Source organism: Gadus macrocephalus, chromosome 8, assembly GCF_031168955.1.
Source record: "Gadus macrocephalus chromosome 8, ASM3116895v1".
Classification (NCBI taxonomy): Eukaryota; Metazoa; Chordata; class Actinopteri; order Gadiformes; family Gadidae; genus Gadus; species Gadus macrocephalus.
The window spans coordinates 10497295-10523332 of NC_082389.1; the positions used below are offsets into that span (position 1 = coordinate 10497295).

The 26038-nt window shown below is 49.2% G+C and overlaps 3 protein-coding genes across 15 annotated transcripts; all 3 read right to left on the reverse strand.

Annotated features, from left to right (window-relative positions):
• Positions 1–1273: 1273 nt before the first annotated feature.
• LOC132462965 (collagen alpha-1(III) chain-like) lies at positions 1274–8987 on the reverse strand. Of its 6 annotated transcripts, XM_060058771.1 has the most exons (4): positions 7359–8985; positions 5291–5921; positions 5231–5257; positions 1274–5197 (listed from the first exon to the last, which is right to left on the reverse strand). In XM_060058771.1, exons 1-4 carry the CDS (start codon positions 7492–7494, stop codon positions 3304–3306), a joined length of 2688 nt encoding a protein of 895 aa, XP_059914754.1. In that variant the 5' UTR covers positions 7495–8985; the 3' UTR covers positions 1274–3303. The 6 variants fall into 6 exon arrangements, with proteins under 6 accessions (XP_059914754.1, XP_059914755.1, XP_059914756.1 ...); XM_060058772.1 differs by having other exon boundaries at positions 1274–4921; positions 5003–5921; positions 7359–8987; XM_060058773.1 differs by lacking the exon at positions 5231–5257.
• Positions 8988–9127: 140 nt separating this feature from the next.
• On the reverse strand, positions 9128–14343 carry cryz (crystallin, zeta (quinone reductase)). Of its 2 annotated transcripts, none has more exons than XM_060058777.1 (8): positions 14076–14343; positions 13060–13212; positions 12711–12874; positions 12546–12597; positions 12217–12366; positions 11947–12048; positions 10582–10677; positions 9128–9439 (listed from the first exon to the last, which is right to left on the reverse strand). In XM_060058777.1, the coding sequence occupies exons 1-8, from the start codon at positions 14208–14210 to the stop codon at positions 9254–9256; spliced, it is 1038 nt and encodes a 345-aa protein (XP_059914760.1). In that variant the 5' UTR covers positions 14211–14343; the 3' UTR covers positions 9128–9253. The 2 variants fall into 2 exon arrangements, with proteins under 2 accessions (XP_059914760.1, XP_059914762.1); XM_060058779.1 differs by having other exon boundaries at positions 9128–9407; positions 14076–14330.
• Positions 14344–15475: 1132 nt separating this feature from the next.
• Positions 15476–25578, reverse strand: LOC132462967 (acyl-coenzyme A thioesterase 11-like). Of its 7 annotated transcripts, none has more exons than XR_009526945.1 (19): positions 25297–25578; positions 23272–23443; positions 22321–22390; positions 21673–21733; positions 20850–20954; positions 20019–20154; positions 19501–19619; positions 19170–19231; positions 18976–19095; positions 18603–18741; positions 18275–18330; positions 18080–18146; positions 17888–17971; positions 17339–17472; positions 17011–17169; positions 16735–16885; positions 16229–16483; positions 16143–16189; positions 15476–16046 (listed from the first exon to the last, which is right to left on the reverse strand). XR_009526945.1 is itself a non-coding variant. In XM_060058775.1 (18 exons), exons 2-17 carry the CDS (start codon positions 23435–23437, stop codon positions 16265–16267), a joined length of 1848 nt encoding a protein of 615 aa, XP_059914758.1. In that variant the 5' UTR covers positions 23438–23443; positions 25297–25578; the 3' UTR covers positions 15476–16189; positions 16229–16264. The 7 variants fall into 7 exon arrangements, 3 of the variants coding, with proteins under 3 accessions (XP_059914758.1, XP_059914757.1, XP_059914759.1); XR_009526943.1 differs by having other exon boundaries at positions 15476–16111; XR_009526944.1 differs by having other exon boundaries at positions 15476–16111; positions 16182–16483; positions 25297–25577.
• Between the last annotated feature and the right edge of the window lie 460 nt (positions 25579–26038).

Sequence of the window (26038 nt, forward strand, 5' to 3'; positions counted from 1 at the left end):
CAACACTATTCAACATAACACAAATGTACAAAGGCATCTTCAGAGTTTTCAAATTGTACAGAGAAAATAGCATTGTGTCAAATAACAAATAACGTCTCGCAGTGGCTACACAGCAGACCTACACCCTAGGCGGCCTACACAGCAGACCTACACCCTAGGCCTACACGTATAGCTACACAGTAGGCAGTATCAACTCTTATATCTACGTACTCCTTTTGATCTTAATGAGTAGATACTGCCTACCGTGTAGGGTAGACCAGGCCAGGCCTTCAACATTAGGGGTTTTCTGTGTAGGCCTACCGTGTAGGTCTACACAGAAAACCTTCACAGCCTATTCCAAAGGAGTAGATATAGGAGTAGATACTGCCTACGGAGTAGGTCTACGTTTTAGGTCTACGGTGTAGGTCTGCGATGTAGTAGACCTACACAGTAGACCTCTAACGTTGTAGGCAGTATCTACTTCTTTAGATCGAGCTGTGCAGGTCTTGATCTAAAGGAGTAGAGAGTCATTAAAGGTTGGGTATGGGATTTGCGAAACGCCAGCAGATTTTGAAAATACACAACTCGAATGGTCCTACCCCCTCTCCTTCAACGCTGACTCTGACTCCACCCATTCCAAGTACATGGACACGCAATCATGCACGAGCGCGAACACAGATGCGCGAGAGTGAGCCAGGCTAGCTAGGTTAGAGTTTCGGGTTGTCTTCTAGTACTAGGTCCAAATGTGGATTAGCTAGTTAGCTAGCTCCAGTAGCTACCGCAGGATAACAACAAACAGAATCTTGCTCTGGGTCACGAGCTTTGAGTACGTGCACGTAGGGTCACGCGCGGGGAGAGGGGGAGGGGGAGTGCAGTACGACCGTTTGATTGACGTACTTACTGTCCAATGCCGCTCGGTGGTTCTGGAAATCATTGGCTGGAGTTTTTCGATCCCTGCCCGTTCCACAGATGATTGACTTGTTTAATTTTCATGTCAGTACTTATAACTCAGTGGCTGTAAGTGGGATATGATAACGGTTTCAAGTAATTTTGCAAAAATGGCCAAAAAAGAGAATTCCATACCCAACCTTTAAGTTTAAACGAACACGGTAACCGGTAATCTTCATGATGCTGTTTTCACTGACCAACGGTAACTCTGGATCAACCACTTATACCATTTAGCTCGAATATAACATTGAAACGCCTGAATAAGTACTTGTCAGAAAAACTGCATGTAATTATATACATATATAAATATATATATAAAGTAAGAAACTGTATATACCTGCCAAGAACTTCGTCCAATGGCTGAGACGTCGCGAGATCCTCCGAACAGCTGCTCGAGGGGTACGCTCGCGACAGGTTGTGGAGCGAAGTGCGCCGCCAACAGAACCACACACTCTCAATATGTACGATAATTTACCATTATTACATGCTGAATAATGAGTTACTCAATTATTCAAACTAAATTCTCTCATCAGATTAGATATTTAAAGCATTAGGAAATTAATGTATTATCGTTCCTGGTCAAATTTTTATTACATTTTAGACGATTAAAAGTATGAACAATTACTGTACGCATTTTGTTATATTTTATTTAGTCCGACATCATTCATTATCACTACATTGATAAATATATGTCTCCCACTGGTCCAACACTGGTCTCTCACTGGTCCAACACTGCCCTCTAGTGGCCATAGGTATAAATGTCAAAGTTAATCTTTTGATTTCAGAATCCAAAGGTCATTCTAACCAAAACTGCTCAGTTGACTTGACTGACGACTGTTGTGTAATCTCACTGTCAGAAAAATGTATTCTACTTTGTTTAATTTATTTCCTCCAATATAATCCCTTTGAAGGAATGAATCTGATGGTTTCTGAGCTGAATCCGGTTCTATGCATACAATCGCTTCACAGGACGTCCTGGAGATCCTTGTTCGTACTGACATGTTAGTATGTCTGTTTACATCTTGGCCATATTGGTTTGGTGAAGACCATGCTGGTGTATCCCACACACACCGACGTACGTCTATGTTTAGGTCTGCTCTCTGCTGTATGACACCAGGAAGTTAGACGGACAAAGACGCACGTACAACAGATAAGAAATTAAAAATCAAATGTGAGTTAGAAGGTATTTACAAAACATTGAAAGTGAATCTTCATCAACGACCCTGCAGATACAGACTACAGCATACAGACGACAGACTACAGACATACAGACTAGAGACAGAGAGACATACCGATTACAAACATAGCGACATACGATAATACTTTATTGTCAGAGCAGGTCTGAAATTTGTCTTGCATCCCAAGCAGCTCTATTTACAAACATCACAGACAAGACATCAGGCCAGGACATCAAAAACAGGACATCAAGACAGGACCCACAATTACAATTTAAATACATACATTCATCTTGACAATACAGCAACAGACGACAACATTTAAGGCCCATCAGCGGGCTTTCGGTCTGGGATTTAGTGCCTGGTTCAGTTCTAGGGTTAACTGGTGAACAAAAGAGTGCTTCAGTCTAAATAGTATTATATTATAAATTGATTTGCTGTGTCTGTACGACAATCCTCTGTGTAGAACGTAAAAGCATAGTTGAACTCACACAACCCTGGGGGGCCCCAACATTGGTGGTAATGGCAGATTAAAGGGTTTTGTTTACCTTTACAAACTGTAGAAATTAAGCATACCAATGTATCAGGTATGGATTCAGTTCCTGCTGGTTCATTTTTGCCACCAGAATGTCTGCTTGTATGGTATTGAAGACTGATGAAAAATCTAAAAAGAGGGCTCTTGCATAGGTCTTGGGTTCGTCTAAATGTTTCGAAATAATATGAACTAAAGAGGCAACAGCGTTGTCGGTGCCACGTTTATTGTCTGTTGTACAGATAATATGTCGGAGCAGAATTCTTAAGGTTTCATAATTACTGAGGTAAGGGCTATGGGTCTGAAATCCTTATGTTCCTTTGACATACAGACTACAGACAGAGAGACATACAGACTACAGACTGCAGACATAGAGACATAGAGACTCCTCCTAACCAAGTCCTCTACCTTACATCTTTAACATGTCTCCTAGTTCAGGTTCAAATATCTGTCTGCTCATGGTGAAGTGTGTCCAATGGAAGAGACGTCTGGGATCATCTAACCCTGGGATCAGAAGACCAGAGCTTCCTCTCAGGACCCAAAAGACCTTCAATGTCTGTGGGACGTCCACTTGCTGCTGGTCCCACAATGAACCCCAGGGACCCCCCCCCCCCCCCCCCCCCGCCAGAGGGCTGTGGGGGGTCAGGGGACATCTAACCCTGAGTCCTCCTATCGTATCTTCCTCTCCAGAGCCGTGGGAGGTCTGCTGGAGGACTTCTCAGGAAGGACCAGCTTCAACTTCCTTTTGGGGGAGGAGCCTCCGTCTTCTGACAGGTACTCCTGCTGCAGCAGGGCCTGAGACCCGGCGGTGGCCACGCCCCTTGGAGATGAAACCACGCCCCCTGGCGAGGACACCACACCCTCTTCTGCACCCTCAACTGGTACCGAGGTCACACTCCCTTCGGCACCCCCTGCAGCAGTCAGGGCCCCTCGGCGAGCCCCGCCTGCGGAGTGGCTGGCCACTACTGGGCCTCCAGCCACCAACCAATGGGGCCCTGGGGGGTCTCCATCTCCCCCTCCAGCCTCTCCCAGAGGCCCTGCTCCACCACGCCCAGCCACAGACCCCTGGGCCGGGGGGTCCTGCCCAGCCTGGAGGCCTGGGCCCTTGGGTGGGTCAGCGGGGGGTCTGGGGGCCAGAGGGAGGCTCTCAGCGGGGGGTCTGGGGGCCGGAGGGAGGCTCTCAGCGGGGGGTCTGGGGGCCGGAGGGAGGCTCTCAGGAGGCAGCTGAGGCGGGGACAGAGGCTGGGTGCTGGGTGCTGGGTCTGCAGGCGGCCCGGTGTAGAGGGAGGGGGTGCTGGCGGCCCGGCCCAGCAGAGGTCGGCTCCGTCCAGGGCTGGCTAGCAGGGAGGCGGCCGAAGCGCTGTGTCGTAAGCCTCTGTGGAGAGCCAGGCCCTGGGCGCCGGCAGGAGCGGCCCTGTAGGGGGTCAGACCACGGAGACCCGGGGACGCTACGTGAGCAGCCAGGCTACTGTTGGCGTGACGGTGTAGCAGGGTGGGGGCCGGGGGCAGGTGGGCGCGCAGGGAGGGGCGTGCTGCAGGGCGGGCTGTGCTGGGGGTCAGAGAGACGCTGGCCGGGGCGGGGGGAGGACATGGAGGCGGGCCCAGCTGCAGGTCTTGTCCCAGTTCGTTGGAGGGTGTCAGGCCCTCAGGAGCTCTGCTGGCTTCTGATTGGTCCGTGGTCCCTACAGAATCCTTTTGGTCTAGTTCTGAGCTTTGTTGGGAGGGTTTCTCTTCAGAGGAGGTCTTTTTCTCCTCCACTACCTTCTTGTTTTTGGAGATCTTTGTTTCATTCTTCTTTTCTTTGCGGCCTCCTCCTTGATCTCCTTCTCCCTCCGATGCATTCTCCTTCCTCCCCTCTGGGCCCCGGCCCTCCCCCCTGGAGCTCCTCTTCTCCGAGGACTTCCCGGGGTGGACTTTGTTCCTCCGGACCGGACTCAGGTTGAGGTTGACCTTCAGCAGCCTGCTGGAATGACCTCTGGTCCTCTGTCGTCCCTCTCTCTTCCCTCCCTCGCCTCTCTTCCTCGTCTTGTCTCCAGACCTCCTGGGCTCCAGGGGTCTTTCGAGGTAGAAGGTAACGTTCCTCCTCCCTCTCCTGTCTCTGGGGCTGAGGTCCCTGGCCCCCCGGGCCCTGGGGCGGGACTTGGGCAGGGCCGGGCGCTCTGAGGGGCCCAGGGAGAGCCCCTCCTGGCTGCTGCTCACATCGTCTGCTCTGGCCCCAGATGTTTGATTGCAGTGGTCACAGATTAGCCTGGACAGAAAACCTCTGGCCTGAGGGGCTGGGCCAGACCTGTAGTGGTCTCCTGACCCCCCAGACCTGTAGTGGTCTCCTGACCCCCCAGAACTGTAGTGGTCTCCTGACCCCTCAGACCTGTAGTGGTCTCCTGACCCCTCAGACCTGTAGTGGTCTCTTGACCCCTCAGACCTGTAGTGGTCTGGGTCTCCTGACCCCCCAGACTTGTAGTGGTCTCCTGACCCCCCAGACCTGTAGTGGTCTCCTGACCCCCCAGAACTGTAGTGGTCTCCTGACCCCTCAGACCTGTAGTGGTCTCCTGACCCCTCAGACCTGTAGTGGTCTGGGTCTCCTGACCCCCCAGACTTGTAGTGGTCTCCTGACCCCCCAGACCTGTAGTGGTCTGGGTCTCCTGGCCCCTCAGACCTGTAGTGGATTGAGCCTCGTCCTGACAGGTCTCCATGGGTCCTGGACTGAACCGGGCACTGTCCCGTGGGGTGGGGTCTCAGGATGCCCCGGGGGGCTCTGTCTCTGGGGGGGGGGTGACCGGGGCCGCCGTTGGCCACCACGTTGGGGATCAGCGCCCCCCTGTGGGGCAGCATCCCGGACCTCCCCCCCGCGCCTCCCTGCTCGCTCCTCGTCTGGTTCCCCCCCTCCCCGAGGCCCCCACCCCGGGGTTCACGGGCCCCCAGACCCCCAGCCCAGGGGTCCCCGGCCCCCTGACCCCCAGCCCGGGGGTCCCCGGCCCCCAGACCCTCAGCCCGGGGGTCCCCGGCCCCCGGCCCCGCCCCTCTGCAGTGAGGACACTTCAGATGTCCGCCGCCGCCCACGGCTCTCGATGGGTCCAGAGCGCCCGGCCCGCCGTCCCAGGGCGGCCTGCGGTCTCCTGGAGGGGCCAGCTCCCTCCGCCTCCCCCAGGCGCTGGAGTCCTGCTCCTCCGCTCTCCCTCCCTCCGCCTCCTGCACCTTCTCTCGCTCCTTCCTCGCCTTCTTCTCTCTCCTCCTCCGGGACACTCGCTGGTAGATCAAAACCACCATAAGGGTCAGTACCACACCGCCTGGATCGGGACACAGGGACCACATACCAGGGGGTGAGATCCCCGACTGTACCCTGGTCCATAAGACCCCCATGGTCCATAAACAGATCCACATGGTCCACAGATCCACATGGTCCTGTTACAGATCCAGATGGTCCACAGATCCAGATGCCGGGCCGTGGCCACGTGGGGGCCAGGGGGGGCCACGGCCACCATTGGTCACAGGATGGCCACCCAGCTGCCCCCCCCAGTCTGAGAAAGAAATCCTGAACAGAAACGGTCTAAAGAAAGCTTATTATTTTAAATTTAAGTCCTATATTTTCATATTATAAATAAATACTGCACTTGAAATGCCACGGTTTACCTAAATGAATCATTGCCTAAAAGGACAATTACATGTCTTTCGGTCAATTGCACTAAGAACATCCCTGTGTCATGTTAAGGTCCCGAACCCCCTCACATAATCATGACACATCGCACAACAACTAAGCACCAATTCCAATAACGGTAACAATAATGTGATTATCACTAAGACATTAGCGTGCATAAGAAAGTTGATTTAATCCATTGCTTATGGCCTGACGGGCCCCGGGAAAACCCCCGCTCTGAGTGACGCGGTGCGTGAGTTTAAAATATACGTTTTTGATAATCAAGTGCCACCCCAAATAAAAGACTGACCCGAGCTGGCCCCCCCAGAAATAAGGTCCTGGCTACGCCCCTGTCCACATCTTCAAAAGATCACAGATCCTTGTTTTTATTCTGAAAGCGTTGACACAACAATGAGTTCCCAGTAACACAGACCGGCACGACCTATTAGTCAGTTAACAAGTCAGTAAAGAAGTTACTTAACAAGTCAGTTAATTTGTCACTTCACCAATCAGTAAATAAGTCATTTAACAATTCAGTAAATAAGTCATTTAACAATTCAGTAAATTAGCTCATAACAAGTCAGTAAATAAGTCCTTTAACTAGTCAGTTAATAAGCTGCTTAACCAATGAGGGAATAAGTCATTTAACCAGTCAGTAAATAAGTCACTTAACCAATGAGTTTATAAGTCCTTTAAGAAGTCAGTAAATAAGTTGCTTAGCCAATGAGTGAATGAGTTCTTTAACCAGTCCGTAAATAAGCTGCTTAAGCAATGAGTTAATAACTATTTTAACCAGTCAGTAAATAACTCACTTAACAAGTGCGGGACTAAGTCTTTTAACCAGTCAGTAAATAAGTGAACCAGTGAGAGACTAAGTATTTTAACTAGTCAGTAAATAAGTGAACCAGTGAGTGACTAAGTCCTTTAACAAGTCAGTAAATAAGTTAAGCAGTGAGTGACAAAGTCCTTTAACCAGTCAGTAAATAAGTGACCCAGTGAATGACTAAGTCCTTTAACCAGTCAGTAAATAAGTTAAGCAGTGAGCGACAAAGTCCTTTAACCAGTCAGTAAACAGGTCTGAGGTCCTCACCGGTGAAGCAGACAGGGGCGGCGATGGCCAGGTCCCGGGTGTAGACCCCGGGCGACTCGCCAGACCGCGTAGCCGCCTTCACCGTGATGTTGCCGTCGTATGGGACAGAGTCTGCCCTGGAGGGCCCCATCACCATGGTAACGGAGAGGTCCTGCGGGCCAACATCCTGCTACTGCGGCAGAATGTCTGAGGAGCTTCGCGGACTAACACAGCTCACTTCCAGTGGTAGGAGGCAAAGGACGCTTCTGACATCGTGGGCAGCGGACAAAAAGCTGAAGGCTGGGATTCATCGCTCCTCCAACGAACTGAACCGCTCTCCACCTGAGCGCTGCATGTTGACCAGAGAGCAGATCCCCCCCGGAGGGGCTGATCCAACACGTCACCAGAAGGTCTCCCCAGCCTCTGATGGTCTGGTACGGCACTACCTCCTGGACTAACTGGTCTCGGTCCAACTCCAGTCTGTTGTGAGTACAGTTGTGACCTGTGGTGGAGCCAGCGCCCCCCGGGACAGATGAGGTGGTACGGTCCAGTCCGCCTCACTCCAGGAAGGGAAACAGTGCTCCAGAGACGATATCCCAGGATATTCCCCCTTCCGCCTCCGAGAGACCAAGTCAGGAAACCATGGAGTCCACTAAACACCCTGTGAGTGAGTGTGTGTGTGTGTGTGTGTGTGTGTGTGTGTGTGTGTGTGTTTGCGTGTGGGTGAGTGAGTGTGTGTGCGTGTGTGAGTGAGTGTGTGTGTAAGTGTGAGGTAGGGTTACCTGGGTCTCGTGTGGAGCATGCTCAGTGCAGCCTCCTGTTACCTGAGAGACCAGCTGTCGGGCAGGAGTCACTGGGAATAGGACTGGTACTAACCCTAGTCCTACGAACCCTGCTAACCCTAGTCCCAACCCCACTAACCCTAGTCCTGCTAACCCTAGTCATACCAACCCTAGTGCTACTAACCCTAGTAATCCTTGTCCTAACCCCAGTCCTACTAACCCTAGTCCTCGTAACCATCCTAACCTTATTTCTACTTACCCTAGTCCTACTAACCCTAATCCTAACCCTAGTCCTAATAACCCTAGTCCTACTAACCCTAGTTCTACTAACCCTAGTCCTACTAACCCTACTAACCCTAGTCCTACTAACCCTAGTTCTACTAACCCTAGTCCTATTAACTCTAGTCCTACTAACCCTAGTTCTACTAACCCTAGTCCTATTAACTCTAGTCCTACTAACCCTAGTTCTACTAACCCTAGTCCTATTAACTCTAGTCCTACTAACCCTAGTTCTACTAACCCTAGTTCTACTAACCCTAGTCCTACCAACCCTAGTCCTACTAACCCTAGTCCTAAAAACCCTAGTTCTACTAACCCTAGTCCTATTAACTCTAGTCCAACTAACCCTAGTCCTAACTCTACTAACCCTAGTCCTACTAACCCTAGTTCTACTAACCCTAGTTCTACTAACCCTAGTTCTACTAACCCTAGTCCTACTAACCCTAGTCCTACTAACCCTAGTTCTACTAACCCTAGTTCTACTAACCCTAGTCCTACCAACCATATAGATGGTATGATTAGTGGGCTACTAACCATAGTCTGTGTACCGCTACTGTAGTTAAGCTGAGGGCTGGGTTCCACTAATGTAGTTAAGGGCTGGGTTCCACTACTGTAGTTAAAGTAAGTTGGATCATTGGATGACTGAAGTGATCTCCTTAAATCATACGTTATATTAAGGTCATCCCAGTTATCCGTTACATGTCAAAAACGAATAAAGGAACAATACTGTAACGACAAATGTTTTAATACTTTGATTCAAGGCCTTCAAAGATTCACACTCTTCTGATGTGACTAGAGTCAATAACTCAGGGACACTTGGCCTTTGACCTTTGACATCCTTGGAGGGTCACATGGTCAGCACAGTCTTGCCGCAGGCACCCGGGCCCTCCATGAGGTCCTGGTGGGCCTGGGCGGCCATCTTGAGAGGGTAACAGCGGCCCACCGATGGGCGAAGCCAGCCCTCCTCCATCCCTGTGGACAGAGCGGCCATGCACTCCTCCCGCTCCTCCTGGGGGAGGGAGGAGGGAGCAGGGCATGATACTGACTGAGAGGTCACTGAGAGGCCCCCCTCCCTATTGGCTGAGGCTCAGGTCCATCATGGAGCGAACACTGTGACCTCACAACACGTAAACACAGGAAACGGAAAGCCTACCACACACTATTTAACTGCTGTTGGATTTTTCTACATTCATAAAGTATTGTGAATTTTCGTTTATGGCCCACTAATTATTATTTATATTAATTATATATGTAAGGGATAATGTAAAGAACGCCGGTCATTATCGGGAAATAATAGCCAAAAGGAGATGAAGGGGCTTATAATGACTGGCGACGTTCTATACATTATCCCGTTTATTACAAAATATTTCACACGGTGTGTCTTTTTACAATTTATTTGTTACCAGCATTCGTAGTGTTGATCAGCAGAGAAATAGTCTGCCAAAGACGTTGACATCTTTTTTTTATTTTTTATATAATTCACCGCCGGAAGTTGTGAAGGGCCCATGCAAGTGAACGGAGCGTTCCACAGCATTGAAAAGACCCGTGAAATAACCTGGAATAATGTTCCATCTAACGTTAGCTAGGTACAATCAGTTAGGTTCCGTTAACGTTAGCTGGATGCCGTTAACGTTAGCTAGGTACCGTTAACTTTAGCCAAGTACAGTTAGCTGGAAATCGTTAACGTTAGCTGGGAACCATTTAAGTTAGCTGGGTACCGTTAGCGTTAGCTAGGTACCTTTATTTGGGTACCATTAACATTAGCTATGTTACGTTAGCTAGGTACCGTTAGCTGGGTACCGTTTGCTGGGTACTGTTAACGGGAGCTGGGTACTGTTTGCTGGGTACTGTTAACTTTAGCTAGGTACCGTTAGCTGCGTACTGTTAGCTGGGTACCTTTAACGTCAGTGTACTCTTTGAATAATAAAACCGGAAACGTTACTTCAAAAAACAAAATGCAAGACAAGTTTGATGACGAGTAAATGTCAGCTAACGCTACGTTAGCTAGGAGGGGATCAGGCAAGTAAAGGGTAACGCTACGTTAGCTGTTGGCTAGGGAGAGGATCAGGCTACTAAAGGGTAACGCTACGCAAGCCGTTAGCTAGGAGGGGATCAGGCTAGTAAAGGGTAACTACGTTAGCAGTTAGCTAGGGAGCGGATCAGACTAGCAAAGGGGTGCTCACGGGTGTAGCAGAGGCGAGAGCCACTCCCAGGATGGAGCTCTCCTTGGCCATGGTGTCTCTGGGGTTGATCTCTACGGAGCCTCTGCTGCCCACTACCTGCAGGAGGAGGAAGTACACAACCACCTTTCTCATGAGGACTGAGGTAAGACAACTGCTGTGCTGAGAGAATCTGGCTGCCTCTACACTAGGCTACACCACTATGAGACTAACCCTAAACTAGGCTACGTCACTATGAGACTGATCCTACACTAGGCTACGTCACTATGAGACCGCACCTATATTAGGATACGTCACTATGAGACGGCTAGGCTACACCTACACTAGGCTACGTTACTATGAGAGCACACCTACACTAGTCTTCGTCACTAGGGGACCGAACCTACACTAGGCTACGTCACTATGAGACTGCACCTACACTAGGCTACGTCACTATGAGACTGCACCTACACTAGGCTACCTCACTATGAGACTGCACCTACACTAGGCTACCTCACTATGAGACTGCACCTACACTAGGCTACCTCACTATGAGACTGCACCTACACTAGGCTACCTCACTATGAGACTGCACCTACACTAGGCTACGTCACTATGAGACTGCACCTACACTAGGCTACGTCACTATGAGACTGCACCTACACTAGGCTACGTCACTTTGAGGCATGGTCATCATGGTGATGGTTAGTGGGACGGCAGCACCTCCTTTCCTCTGGTGAGGACGCTCCAATGTACCCTACGCTGAAGGAGGCACTGAGGCTCCTTTTTTCTCTGGTGAAGGACACTCCAGTACACCCTAAACTGAAGGAAGCACTGCGGCTCTGGTATAGAACCTGTTCTGTACATGGTCCTTGTCAACTAAACCAACAAACTAAAGGACTATTTGACCGCAGCCTAGAAATACTGAGGAGAACTATTAACCACTGCTGCCCCCTACATGCAGGAGAAGGTACTACACTCTCAGGAGAAATATTAATTAATAGAGTAAAAAATATCATAGGATAAATATCATAGAATACATATAGCATAAATATTGATAATGAATATTGACTTCATGAAGAAAATAAACAGTTGTAGAAATATTGTAGAAATAAGTGTTAATATTATAGTATAAATACAGTAGAGTAAAGACAGAGTATACTGAGTATCAATCCTGATTATAAATACTCAGTATAATGAGTATAAATACTGAGTTTGAATGCTATAAATACTGAGTACAATGAATAGAATACTGAGTAGAAATGCTTTAAATACTGAGTGTAATGAGTAGAATAGAGATTCTAAGTATAATAACAAAAAAAGAGTATAATAACACCAGTAATATCGATAATCCTGGAATCAGAGTATCAGGAGGGGGTGGAGCCTCACAGCGACCCGTCCTCCCTGCCTCAGCATCTGGAGGTCGGCCCCGAGGTTCAGGTTGGCCAGCATCTCCAGGACCACGTCCACGCCCGCACCCCCCGTAGCCTCCTGGTATAATGTATACATTATATACATTATGTACTGTACAGCATCTCCAGGACCACGTCCACGCCCACCCCGCCCGTAGCCTCCTATATATCATATTTACATTAATAGATATAATATAGTGTGTGTGTGTGTGTGTGTGTGTGTGTGTGTGTGTGTGTGTGTGTGTACCAGGATCTTGTGTGTGTAGTCCTCCTCCCGGTGGTTGAAGACCTGGTGGGCTCCCTGCTGGAGGACCAGGTCCAGACCGCCCCGGGTCCCAGCGGTCCCCAGGACCCGGAGGCCCAGGGCCCGGCCCAGCTGCACCGCCGCTACACCCACCTGGAGACACAACATGTTATATAACATGTTAGGATATATATATATATATATATATATATATATATATATATATATATATATATATATATATATATATATATATATATATATATATATACATACACAGAGAGAGAGAGAGAGAGAGAGAGAGAGAGAGAGAGAGATTCGGTATCTCTCACCCCTCCACTGGCTCCATGGATCAGAACAGTTTCTCCGGCTTTAGCATGAGCTCTGTAACACACACACACACACACACTGTAGTACTGCAGTAGTCCTGCAGTAGTACTGAGGTAGTACTACAGTAGTACTACTGTAGTAATACGGCAGTAGTGCTTCAGTAGTACCTGGTGACGAGGGCCCGGTGGGCGGTGCAGTAGGGGACCCCCAGCGCGGCCCCCTGCTCGGGGCTCAGCCCAGCAGGCAGTCTGAACACGCTGGCCTCCTCTGCCACGCACAGCTCAGCGTAGCCCCCGGAGAGAGTGGCCGTGGTGAACACACGCTCCCCTGCCTGCACACACACACACACACACACACACACACACACACACACACACACACACACACACACACACACACACACACACACACACACACACACACACACACACACACACACACACACACACACATGACTACACACACACCTTGTGTTGTCCTACATATCTGTTGACCGTATAGCGAGACCTTTCGTACCTTGAATGATGTCACTTCCTCCCCTACTTCCTGTACCTCTCCGGACACGTCCGACCCGGGGGTATAGGGCAGGGGGGGGCGGCGGGCATATGTCCCGGCGCGGATATAGGTCTCCACCGGGTTGACCCCGCACGCACGCACGCGGATCAGAACCTGGCAACACACGGGTCAGAACCTGGCAACACACGGGTCAGAACCTGGCAACACACGGGTTAGAACCCGGCAACACACGGGTCAGAGAACCTGGCAACACACGGGTCAGAACCTGGCAACACACGGGTTAGAACCCGGCAACACACGGGTAAGAACCTGGCTACACACGGGTCAGAACCTGGCAACACACGGGTCAGAACCTGGCAACACACGGGTCAGAACCTGGCAACCCAGTGTGCAGTGTCTCCCGTCAGGACAGCAGGGAGGTTGCAGCTCATCCATGTGACCTGGAGGGGGTTGGGGGGGGGTCTCTGACAGGAGGGGGATCTCTGACCTGGTGGGGCATCTCTGACAGGAGGGTGGTCTCTGACAGGAGGGGGGTCTCTGACCTGGTGGGGCATCTCTGACAGGAGGGTGGTCGCTGACATGGAGGTCTCTGACCTGCAGGGGCGTCTCTGACAGGAGGGTGGTCTCTGACCTGGTGGGGCGTCTCTGACAGAAGGGTGGTCTCTGACCTGAAGGGGGGTCTCTGACTAGTAACTTCTAGCTTTTATCTACCACATATCTAAAACTAACTTCTAGAATCTATCAACATATCTAGAACTTACACAACCACATTTGAGGTCAGCCTCAACAGTTGTGTTTCGATAGTTTGTGTTCAGTGGTATTAACATTGTTTTACCTTCAGTCTCTTAATCATGTTCCTTCAATGTTTTACAATAGTTTTTGGGCGTTGCTATATAAACAAAGTAAGTCATTTTTGTAAGTATTTTACTCAATGTTGGGGTCGATAATATTCTGGATTACCACTCAGCGGGGGTTAATGTCCCTGTGGGGCATCACCACGCAGGCGGACGGCTCACCTGCCGTCTCCCGGGGGTCGGGACCGGGACATCGGACAGCAGCCTGAGGACCTCCGGCCCTCCAAACTCCGAGACGCAGACAGCTTTCATAACCCGGCAGCTCTTCATGGTGTTAATACTGAATATATTCAGCATAAAGTAGTTTAATATATGGGGTGGCAGCGGCTCTCCGTGCACTCCGACCTTTTCTCTACTCCCCCGTTCCCGATGTGCTTAAACGAGAGGGGTTCTAACGTCCACACTTTAATTTAATATTATTATTATTATTCAGCAATGCTCTATTATTGAGGGGAGCTTTCCCATTGTGGCTTGATTTAAAACGACGCTTTAAACTGTTCAATTGAAAGTGTAGTTATACCTGCATTATTTACCATACTTTGAGAACCCCCTCCCCTAAGCAGTGGTTTAGTCCAGGTGTCTGAGTTGTGTTCAGGACCGCTCCGTGTTTACACTAGTTGCTATTATTACATAAATGTTTAATGGAAATGAATGCCACTCTTCACGTGAATATAGGGCATAAAAATAGTTTGGTGACACACACGGTTGAAACTCATTCAAATGCATTTAACGTTAATGTTTTTTGTATTTCACTATGTTTTTTCACCTGATTGTCTGTACGAAATGTATTTTATGACGAAGATATTAAGGTGATATATACTGCAGTACCTTCTTACATACTGCAGTACTACCTCTTAATGTACTGCAGTACCGCTCAATGTACTGCAGTCCTACCTCTTAATGTACTGAAGTACCTTCTAATGTACTGCAGTAGGCTACTGCCTCCTTATATACAGCAGTACTACCTCCTAATATACTGCAATACTACCTCTTAATGTATGGCAGTACCTCTTAATGTACTGCAGTATTGCCTTAATGTACTGCAGTACCTCTTAATTTACTGCTGTACTAACTCTTAATGTACCGCACTACTACCTCTTAATGTACCGCAGTACTACCTCTTAATGTACCGCAGTACTACCTCTTAATGTACTGCAGTACCTCTTAATGTACCGCAGTACTACCTCTTAATGTACCGCAGTACTACCTCTTAATGTACTGCAGTACCTCTTAATGTACCGCAGTACTACCTCTTAATGTACCGCAGTACTACCTCTTGATGTACTGCAGTACTACCTCCTAATGTACTGCAGTACCTCTTAATGTACCGCAGTACTACCTCTTGATGTACTGCAGTACTACCTCCTAATGTACTGCAGTCTGGGGTGATGTCCGGGATGGAAGGCCTCGACCCCGTCCTCTCCCGGTGATTGACAGTAACACCGTCCAACTGTAAGCTAGCTGATTGGCAGCGATCCAAGGGACAAAATACAACTTAAGGTCTCCCGGACATTGAAGACACACACACACACACACACACGTTACAGGTTAAACAGTACTAGTTAGCAGGTAAAAAAATCACTTTATTGCTGACTGAATTGATTTACTTGTTCTATGTACCTTTTATGTAATTCTATTTACGCAAAAATACTTTTTAATGACATTGTATTGAAAAGCACATCCATCTAAATGGATCTCCTACCCTTTCAATATAAAAACCTCCCAAACTTATACATAAACTCAATGATAACTGTAAATCAGTTTTTTTGTGTTCCAAACACAATGAAAACCGCAGTTCAAAATGATATGGTTCTTTCTAGAAGTACTACTAGACGTCGGTACATTAATGAGTTACAGTGTCACACAACACTGGTGAATAATAAACTCACTATCACCTCAGAGCCACGATAAGATGTCCTGTATTAACAGGGCAGGTCTGAGGGAAGGAAGTTTATCTTCTAGGTTCAGGGTCATGGGTTAGGGTTCAGCGTAATGGGTTAGGGTCTAGCGTCATGGTTTAGGGTCTAGGGTTAGAGTTTAGGATTATGGATTAGGGTCATAGGTTAGGGTCATGGGTTAGGGTCATGGGTTAGGGTCATGGGTTAGGGTCATGGGTTAGGGTCTAGGGTTAGGGTCTAGGGTTAGGGTCATGGGTTAGGGTCTAGGGTTAGGGTCATGGGTTAGGGTCTAGGGTTAGGGTCTAGGGTTAGGGTCATGGGTTAGGGTTAGGGTCATGGGTTAGGGTCTAGGGTTAGGGTCATGGGTTAGGGTCTAGGGTTAGGGTCTAGGGTTAGGGTCATGGGTTAGGGTCTGAGGTCAGGGTCTAGATCAAAACAAAGAACCGTGTGGGTCTAGAGCAGAGTGACGTAGTCCAAGCTAGAGCAGTCCTGGTCCTGGTCCGGATCCTGGTCCTGTTCCGGGTCCTGGTCCTGGTCTCCTGGTCCCAGGCAGTTCTGGGTCAGGTACTGACGGCAGCAGCAGAAGCTGCGGTAGAAGGAGGAGGACAGGCCTGCGATGTCTGTGGAGATGTAGGGCAGGACCTCCGGGGACGCCTGGTTATAGTAGCTGATCTGGAGCCAGAGGAGGAAGACAAGTCAGCCCCGACAGACTACTCCAGCCCCAGGCCTCACCAGGCCTGGGGCTGGAGGTGATGGAGGAGTAGATAAGGAGGTGAGGGAGGAGGAGATAAGGAGGTGATTGAGGAGTAGATAAGGAGGTGAGGGAGGAGGAGATAAGGAGGTGATGGAGGAGGAGATGAGGAGGTGTTTGAGGAGTAGATAAGGAGGTGAGGGAACAGGAGATGAGGAGGTGGAGGTCTGACCAGTGAGGTGCTCTCGCTGGTCGCCAGGATGGTGAAGCCGGCACACAGCACCTCCCCTCGGCGGTGGGTGGGGGAGGGGGAGGAGGGGGAGGAGGGGGGGGTGGGGTGGGTGGGGAGGGAGACGGACCTCAGCGCCACCACGTAGGGGTCCCTGGAGAGGAGGACCAGAGTGAGGCCGCGTCAGGAGGAGGAGCCTCATCCATAATGGGTTAATAACTCTTTGCTACTTGGGGAGGCTGAGCGTGATTGGCTGAACCAACAGCCAATCATACTCACCCAGGACCACAGGGTCTCCTTCTGGAGGCCAATAGGATGAACTCCTGGAGGACTCCTGCGTCCTGATTGGCTGAGCCCCCGGGGGCGGGGTCTACAGAAGGGGCCACCACCCGATACAGGAAGTCATCCTTATCAGCCGAGCGAATCAGATCGCATTCCCTGGTGCAACACACACACACACACACACACACACACACACACACACACACACACACAAACACGTGTTAATTTTACTATCACGCACACCTCCCCTACCCCACTATCCACATGTCGTTGTGCGGTGGTGCGGTCAGTCTGCGGTGCTTAGGTGCGTTCCTGCAGGCCCTACAGGTAGTGGCGGTCCCAGTGCGTCCGGTTCCTCAGATCCCCCAGCAGCCTGAAGGCTCTCTGGGCCGAGACGTCCAGCTCCGCCTCCACCCTGAAGCTCAGAGACCCCTGCTCTTCCAGGGTGTATAGACACACCTACACACACACCACACACACACACACAAACACACACACACACAAACACACACACAAAAAAGTGGGACCATGTATCATTAAATGAAACATTACTAAGCCCCCCTCCTTCGTAAAACAAAACAATCAGACACACACACACACACACACACACACACACTCACTCACTCACTCACTCACTCACTCACTCACTCACTCACTCACTCACTCACTCACTCACTCACTCACTCACTCACTCACTCACTCACTCACTCACTCACTCACTCACTCACTCACTCACTCACTCACTCACTCACTCACTCACTCACTCACTCACTCACTCACTCACTCACTCACTCACTCACTCACCCACCCACCCACTCACTCACTCACCCACTCACTCACTCACTCACCCACTCACTCACTCACACTCACTGACCTGGTCCTCCTTAGAGTTCAGCTGCCAGTTGTTCCGAGCCGCCAACATCTTCAACGCAGACACGTTGTTGTAGCTGAGATAGACCTGAGACACACGGGGTAGGAGTGAGTCACACGGGGTAGGAGTGAGTCACATGGGGTAGGAGTGAGACACACGGGGTAGGAGTGAGACGCCCGGATACCGTTCTCTCACCTGGTTGCTAGGGTTCCAAGGCACCGACAGAGGAACCTCGGCCTGCTTACAGGAAATTATGTACTTCCTGAAGAACCAAACAAACAAGTTATACAAAGGAACCCTGCCCTGAGGTCTACAGGTAGAACCCTGAGGTCTACAGGTAGAACCCAGACTGTAGGTGGTCCGGTATGGTTTAGGGATCAGAGTCAGGACCTGTCCAAGCGGATCTTCTTCCTGGCGATGGCCTCCTGGAACCTCCTCTCACCGTGCTGAGGAGACACACAGGGTCAGGGTCTACAGGGTCAGGGTCTACAGGGTCCGGGTCTACAGGGTCCACAGGGTCTACAGGGTCCACAGGGTCTACAGGGTCAGGGTCTACAGGGTCCGGGTCGTTAGGGTCTAAGCTTGGGTCCGGGTCTACAGGGTCTACGGGTCTAAAGGGTCTAGAGGGTCCGGGACTACAGAACCCTGGGCTACCATAGCAACAGCCCTGGCCTAACTAGTTCAGACTGGCTCTGCCCTGACCCGTCACGTCACGTACCAGTGGTTCCGGTCGTATCCGCGGCAACGTGCGGGGGTTCCCGTGGGCGTCCGGGACTTCGAAGGTCATGAAGGCGGAGTTTATGTGTCTGTTAGGACCACCCCCTCGGTAGGCCTCCGCCTGCACCCCCACCTCCATGCTGACCCCCCCCCCCCCGACACACACACACACACACACACACACACACACACACACACACACACACACACACACACACACACACACACACACACACACACACACACACACACACACACACACACACACACACACACACACACACACAGTGAGCCGGTGTTGTCACGGTAGCGGGGGTGCAGCAGGCGTGTGATTGGCCGGTACCTGGTCCTGAAGGCGTATGATTGGCCGGTACCTGGTCCTGAAGGCGTTGTTGACGATTGCGCGCAGCAGCAGGCGGTCGCCCACTTGGGAGGGGCCTCTGAAGGTGAACATGTCGATGGAGCGGAGGCTGGGGTGGGCGTGGCACAGCCGGCTGCGGACAGAGGGGCGGGGCATGAGGTTCTGCTCAGCGGCCTGTGTGTGGGGCTTGGCGGTGGGGCTAGCTACCTGGCAGCTATCGTCGCTACGTTCACCATCCACGCCATGATCTGCCCGCCAAACGTGTTCACCTGGAGACAACATGGCCGCCAAACACAACTTTATTAACCATCCAAATGGAGAACAATGCTGGAGTAAAACAAGCCCCCCCAATAAAACTTTATTAAGCACACTAATAAGAGAGGACAAGAGGTCAGGTGGGGGGCTATAGCAGCAGTAGATGATCAAACATGATCAAAGCCATCCAGTGAAACATTAACACCATGTTCTACACACTAAACAACATCAAGGTCACCTGGTTAAGGAGACAGACAGACAGGTTAGAGAGACCGACAGGTACCTGGTGGTTGGCGTGTGGAGGAAGCACCAGCTCAACGCTCTCCACCCTGGTCTTCTCTGCAGCAACAACACCACCCGCCGGTCCAGCACCAGCACCAGCACCTCCACCAACTCCACCTGCTGGGGAGAGGATCCATACATATATATCTACATGGAGATCTGTACATATATATCTAGAAGGAGATCCATACATTTATATCTAGATGGAGATCCATACATATATATCTAGAACTCCCTGCCCAGGGACCACAGATGCAAATGAGCTATTCAGCTAACTCTGGTATACAACCCCTTCCATAAATGGTCCCTGTCAACTAAATCAATAAACAAACTAAACTAAACTAGGAGATCTATAAATAGATATCTAGATGGAGATCTATACATAGATGGAAATCAATGCATATATATGTAGATGGAGATTTATACATGTATATATAGATCTAGATCTATACATATATATCTAGACTGAGATCTATAGGCTGATTGTGATCCTTTAGGCTAGTCTCCATGGCTACGCACCCTGCTGGAAGGTCCTATCAGAGAGCAGGTCCTTGATGATGTCATCGTGGACCCTCCTCATCCTGCGTCTCTCGGCCGCCAGACTGTGCTCCTCCTGCTGCCGCTGGGACCCCGGCCGCAGGGGGCTCAGCTGCACCTGACACACACACACACACACACACACCTGGATCTGTACACACACACCTGGATCTGTACACACACTACTACCCTAACACACACACTCCTGTGTCTCTACATACACACACCTCTATCTCTACATACACACACTTGTATCACTACACACACTCCTACCTTAACACACACGCACACACACACCTGTATCTCTACACACACACACACCTTTATCTCCACACACACACACACACACACACACCTGTATCTCCACACACACACCTGTATCTCCACACACACACTTGTATCTCTCAGTGTTTCCCATACATAGACCAATGTGTTGCGCAGCGCCACAGAATGAACACCGAGAGCAACAAATTGATTCAGCTTTTTTTTTTTTTTTTTTTTTTACACGATTTTGAAATATAAATATCGTTCCGTTCATTCATTTTCGCGTAGCACTCTTTCTCCCTGTCATTCTCGTTCACACACGCAGACAAGCGGGCATAAATGCCAATGGTGCGCGGGTACACTACCACTTATTGGATAAACCTGCGTATCACTGATACATGCACACGCACTGACAGCGGAGTCGCCCGCTCCTCCTCCCAACGCTTACAAAGGAAAACCCGAAGCAGCGGGATGACTCCACATGAGTGAGGTGCCCCCCTAGGGGGGCACCTCACCTGTGGGAAACACTGTCTCTACACACACTCCTACCTTGATTCCAGAGGCGGAGCGCTGGGTGACGAAGGTGGCGAATGCGTGACAAACTCTCCACCTCCGGTCCGTGAACAGGTCCTCACAAACCACCACGATACCCACCTTCACACACACACACACACACACACACACACACACACACACACACACACACACACACACACACACACACACACACACACACACACACACACACACACACACACACACACACACACACACACACACACTGTATATAAAGACCTCACAAACCTCCACGATACCATGCACTGAACTAGAACCTAGAGCTGCAGTATAAAAGAGTCCTCACACACTGAACTAGAACATAAAGCTACAGTATACAACAGTGTTGGGAATGTTACTTTAAAAAAGTAATTAGTTTTAGTAACTCACTGCTTGTTCCAAAAAGTAACTGAGTTAGTAACTAAATTACTATATAATAAAAGTAGCTAGTTACCAGGGAAACTAACTATTTGCGTTACTGACTCTGCCTTAGCCAATCATAATCGCTTATCTCGTTGTTAACCCACCCGGTCTCCTCACTAGCAGTTTGTGTGTGGAGCCAGGGGTGCATTCGTATACGCTAATTATTATTCAATCAATTCATAGTAATGCACCTCATTTAACGTTCAGTAACGGTAACAGCGTTGTAACGACGGATCAACGACGTTGTAACTATTCGGTCGTTACGAATAGTTAGAAATAGTTAAAAATAACGGCGTTACTTAACGGCGTTCTTTTAAACGCTGTTATTACAAACACTGAGTATAATAGAGTCCTCACACACTGAACTAGAAGAGCTACAGTACGAGGGCCTCACCTCCATGCTGGTGTTGAAGGCTCGGTTGACTTTAGCCTTGATGTTCACAACCTGGCCAACACTGCAGATGTAGGGAGAAAATATATATATTTTATATTGACTAAATACTATCTTTAGAAAACCTTAATTGTAGTATCCTTTATTTGACCTCTGATACTTCTGTATCTTATGTCATATTTTACATTTATTTTACATACATTTAACCACTTTATATTTCCTACTTAATTTTCCTCATGTTTATTTTTAATTAACAAAACACTTTTGAAGGAGAGTATAGTCAATATAGATATATAGAAAATGATAGATATAAAGAAATATAGTATGCTATAGTATGAATAAATAGTAAAGTATAGTATAATATAGTAGTTACCAGTATATAATATTGTATAGTTATATTATATAGTGCAGTTATATAACATAATATAGATGCATAGAATAGATATAGAATAGTATTTTACAGAATATAGATATATAGTGTAGTTATATAACATTGTATATATGTATAGGATCGATATAGAACAGTATAATGAAAAACTATAGATATATAGTTTAATTATACAACATTGTATAGATGTAAAGAATAGTTATAGAATAGCATATTACCGATTATAGATATGTATTAATAATCATAGGGGCGTGGCTCCTCACCTTATGGTTTGGTCAAAGTAGATATCGTCTATAGAGGCTGTGACACAGGAACAGCCTGCATGTTTCTCAGCTACACACACACACACACACACACACACACACACACACACACACACACACAGACACCCACACACACACACACTTTGAACATCTGTGCAACAAAAACAGTCATCTCGACAGTCGATACCCCTCCGTCCTGAGAGACAGGTGGAGGAGGAGGAGTCCTACCTGAGGAGGTGGAGTCCTACCTGAGGAGGAGGAGTCCTACCTGAGGGGGAGGAGTCCTACCTGAGGAGACGGAGTCCTACCTGAGGGGGAGGGGTCCTACCTGAGGAGGTGGAGTCCTACCTGAGGGGGAGGAGGCCTACCTGAGGAGGTGGAGTCCTACCTGAGGGGGAGGGGTCCTACCTGAGGGGGAGGAGTCCTACCTGAGGGGGAGGAGTCCTACCTGAGGGGGAGGAGTCCTACCTGAGGAGGTGGAGTCCTACCTGAGGGGGAGGAGTCCTACCTGAGGAGGTGGAGTCCTACCTGAGGAGGTGGAGTCCTACCTGAGGAGGTGGAGTCCTACCTGAGGGGGAGGGGTCCTACCTGAGGGGGAGGAGTCCTACCTGAGGAGGTGGAGTCCTACCTGAGGGGGAGGGGTCCTACCTGAGGGGGAGGAGTCCTACCTGAGGGGGAGGAGTCCTACCTGAGGGGGAGGAGTCCTACCTGAGGGGGTGGAGTCCTACCTGAGGGGGTGGAGTCCTACCTGAGGGGGTGGAGTCCTACCTGAGGGGGAGGAGTCCTACCTGAGGGGGAGGAGTCCTATCTGAGGAGGTGGGGTCCTACCTGAGGGGGAGGAGTCCTACCTGAGGGGGAGGAGTCCTACCTGAGGAGGTGGGGTCCTACCTGAGGAGGTGGGGTCCTACCTGAGAGGCTGGTGAAGGTGGTGTAAGGCAGGTGGGGTCCTACCTGAGAGGCAGGCGGTGGAGTCCATCCACTTTAGGAGCTGCCCGACGCTGAGCTCCTGACGATGGTTGCTATGAGATGGCATCACGATCTGGCTCATCTTCACCTCCGTGGGGTTCACCTCCTCCTCCTCCTCCTCCTCCTTTATCTCCTTCTCCTCCTCCTTCATAATATCCTAAGGAAGGGGAGAGGGGGAGATGTTAAGATTAGTGAGCCTGTCCATTATCTTATAATCACCATGGTTACCATTTCTGGTGCCCTATCACTAGCATCACTTATGCTATCATTAGTACTATCACTAAAACCATCACTTGTATCACTTATACTATCACTAGTATGACTTATACAATCATTTGTACTATCACTAGTATCTCTAATACTATCACTATTATCACTTATACTATCACAAGTATAAGTATCACTAATACTATCATTGGGACTATCACTAGTACCACTAATACTACTATCATTAGTACTATCACTTTTATAAATAATACTATCTCTAGGATCACTAATACTATCACTAGCATGACTTATACTATCATTAGTACTATCACTAGTATGACTTATACTATCATTAGTACCAGTGCTTAATTTGAGGGGGAGCAAGGGGGAGCGCGCTCCGGAAGCTCTGACGTGCGCTCCGCCAGCTGGATCTGGTGTGTGTGTGTGTGTGTGTGTGTGTGTGTGTGTGTGTGTGTGTGTGTGTGTGTGTGTGTGTGTGTGTGTGTGTGTGTGTGTGTGTGTGTGTGTGTGTGTGTGTGTGTGTGTGTGTGTGTGTGTGGCTAATACTGTGTGCATGTGTGTGTTTTGTTCAGATGTGCAGCAAGAGAGGTTGGACTTGGAGTGACGCGAGTCGGTTGAGTGATGTGTGATAAATCTGCGAGGAGTTAGCGAAAGTGGCTGCGGAGAAGAGGGGCAAGAAGGCCAAAATGAACTTTATTATTATTATGGTTTTTGAGGTATTCTGGTATTGTTCTGGTTAATAATATGTATCTATTTGTTAACGTGGCCAAGTTGTCATGCCAGATTGTTGTTCTAACTAGGCCTACTATAATCTATGAGGTAGCCTATCTATTTGTTTTCATCTTTTGATGCGACGGAGATCCATTTTCAAGGACTTGGTGTATTTTGTTGTGTTGAGAATACAATGACTCAATGACGCACCTGCGAGTGCATGACATTATTCCTCAACTGTTAGTAAACAACGGTAAACTTTATAACGTGTGGCTGTGTGTCTCTCCAACCTAACATATGTTTACTATTTTTTCTGGGTACATCCCCATTCACGAGGCTTTAGTAGGCTAATTTCTTGCGATGTTGACTAAATAAGTGTGGGTTGTTCGAAAGCGCCCACCAGAGCCCCCGCCCCCCCCGCCGCTTTTTTTCTACTCGTCCCACTTGACAAATTAAGCACTGATTAGTACTATCACTTTGATCAATAATACTATCACTAGTATGACTAATACTATCACTAGTATGACTTATACTATCATTTGTACTATCACTAGTATCACTAATACTATCACTATTGTCACTTATACTATCATAAGTACTATCACCAGTATCACTAATACTATCATTGGTACTATCACTAGTAACACTAATACTATCATTAGTACGATCACTTTTAGCAATAATACGGTCACTATGAGACCAGGAGATGGTTAGGATTCGTTAGGAGGAAGTCCGACCCAGCAGAAGGACCCCTCGTGGTCTCCTAGCTGGTCCTCTGGAATGTGTTTTTATTATGAATGTAGGGAATCAGAATTCACTGTTTGATGCTGCGGACCTCCGTGTCAACAAAGTGAAAGTCAGTAAGAGAAGATCCCTGGGGATATCTCTCCACACTCAACAATAGTATTAGTTATACTAGTGATAGTACTATGATAGTATTGGTGATAGTACTAATGATAGTATGAGTGAAACTAGCGATGGTATAAGGGATAGCAGGGTCACTCGTTCATCTCATGTGTTTAACTTCGTACCCGTTAACACTCAGAGTCCCGCTCCCGTGTGCTTGCTTACCTGTCCAGGTGAGACCCCAACCAGCTGAGACCGGGACCAGGTGAGACTTGGACCAGGGGAGACTTGGACTAGGACCAGCGGGCTGCCTGAGGGTCCGTCGGTGGTTCTGCGGAACGGACTGCAATTTGACGTGTGTAGCTTCAGAAGGCTCCCTATCGATTGTCTGGATGGCCCCGCCTAGATGTGGTGTAAAGGGGGTGTTACCCGCATGGAGCTGGGGTAAAGATTGCGTAACCCTTCCCCTGGAGGTGGGTTAAATGTCGTGTGAGGACGCCTGGTTCCGCCTTTGGGCCAACATGTGTCATGCTGCCACACGCGCCTCACACCCTCATTGAGAAACAGGGTCCGTGTTTATGTGTTCATAGACCTGACGGAGTCACTCCAGCGCTCCGTGACCCGCGGCCTCCACAAGACGTCCATCGTTCGGACCTATAGTTTAATAAACTTGATGTCTTTCTTCATTAATTCCTACCGCAATTCCTCAAATATAAGTGACATGTTTGTTATTTGCTCACCGGAGGGGGCGCTGTTGGGCCGTGTTAAGGCTCTGGAGGCTCGGAGCCGTCCTGCAAGCCCGGAACCCGGCCTGCAGCTACGGGACCCGGCCTACAACGTACTGCGGTCAAGTGAGCCGCCATTCGTTCATCCGCGGTTAAACCAGCCGTCACACAAAATCTTCGTGCGCCTTTACTCTAAACAGCCTTTGGGTGGTATCTCGCAACGTTTTCAAAATAAAACCCTT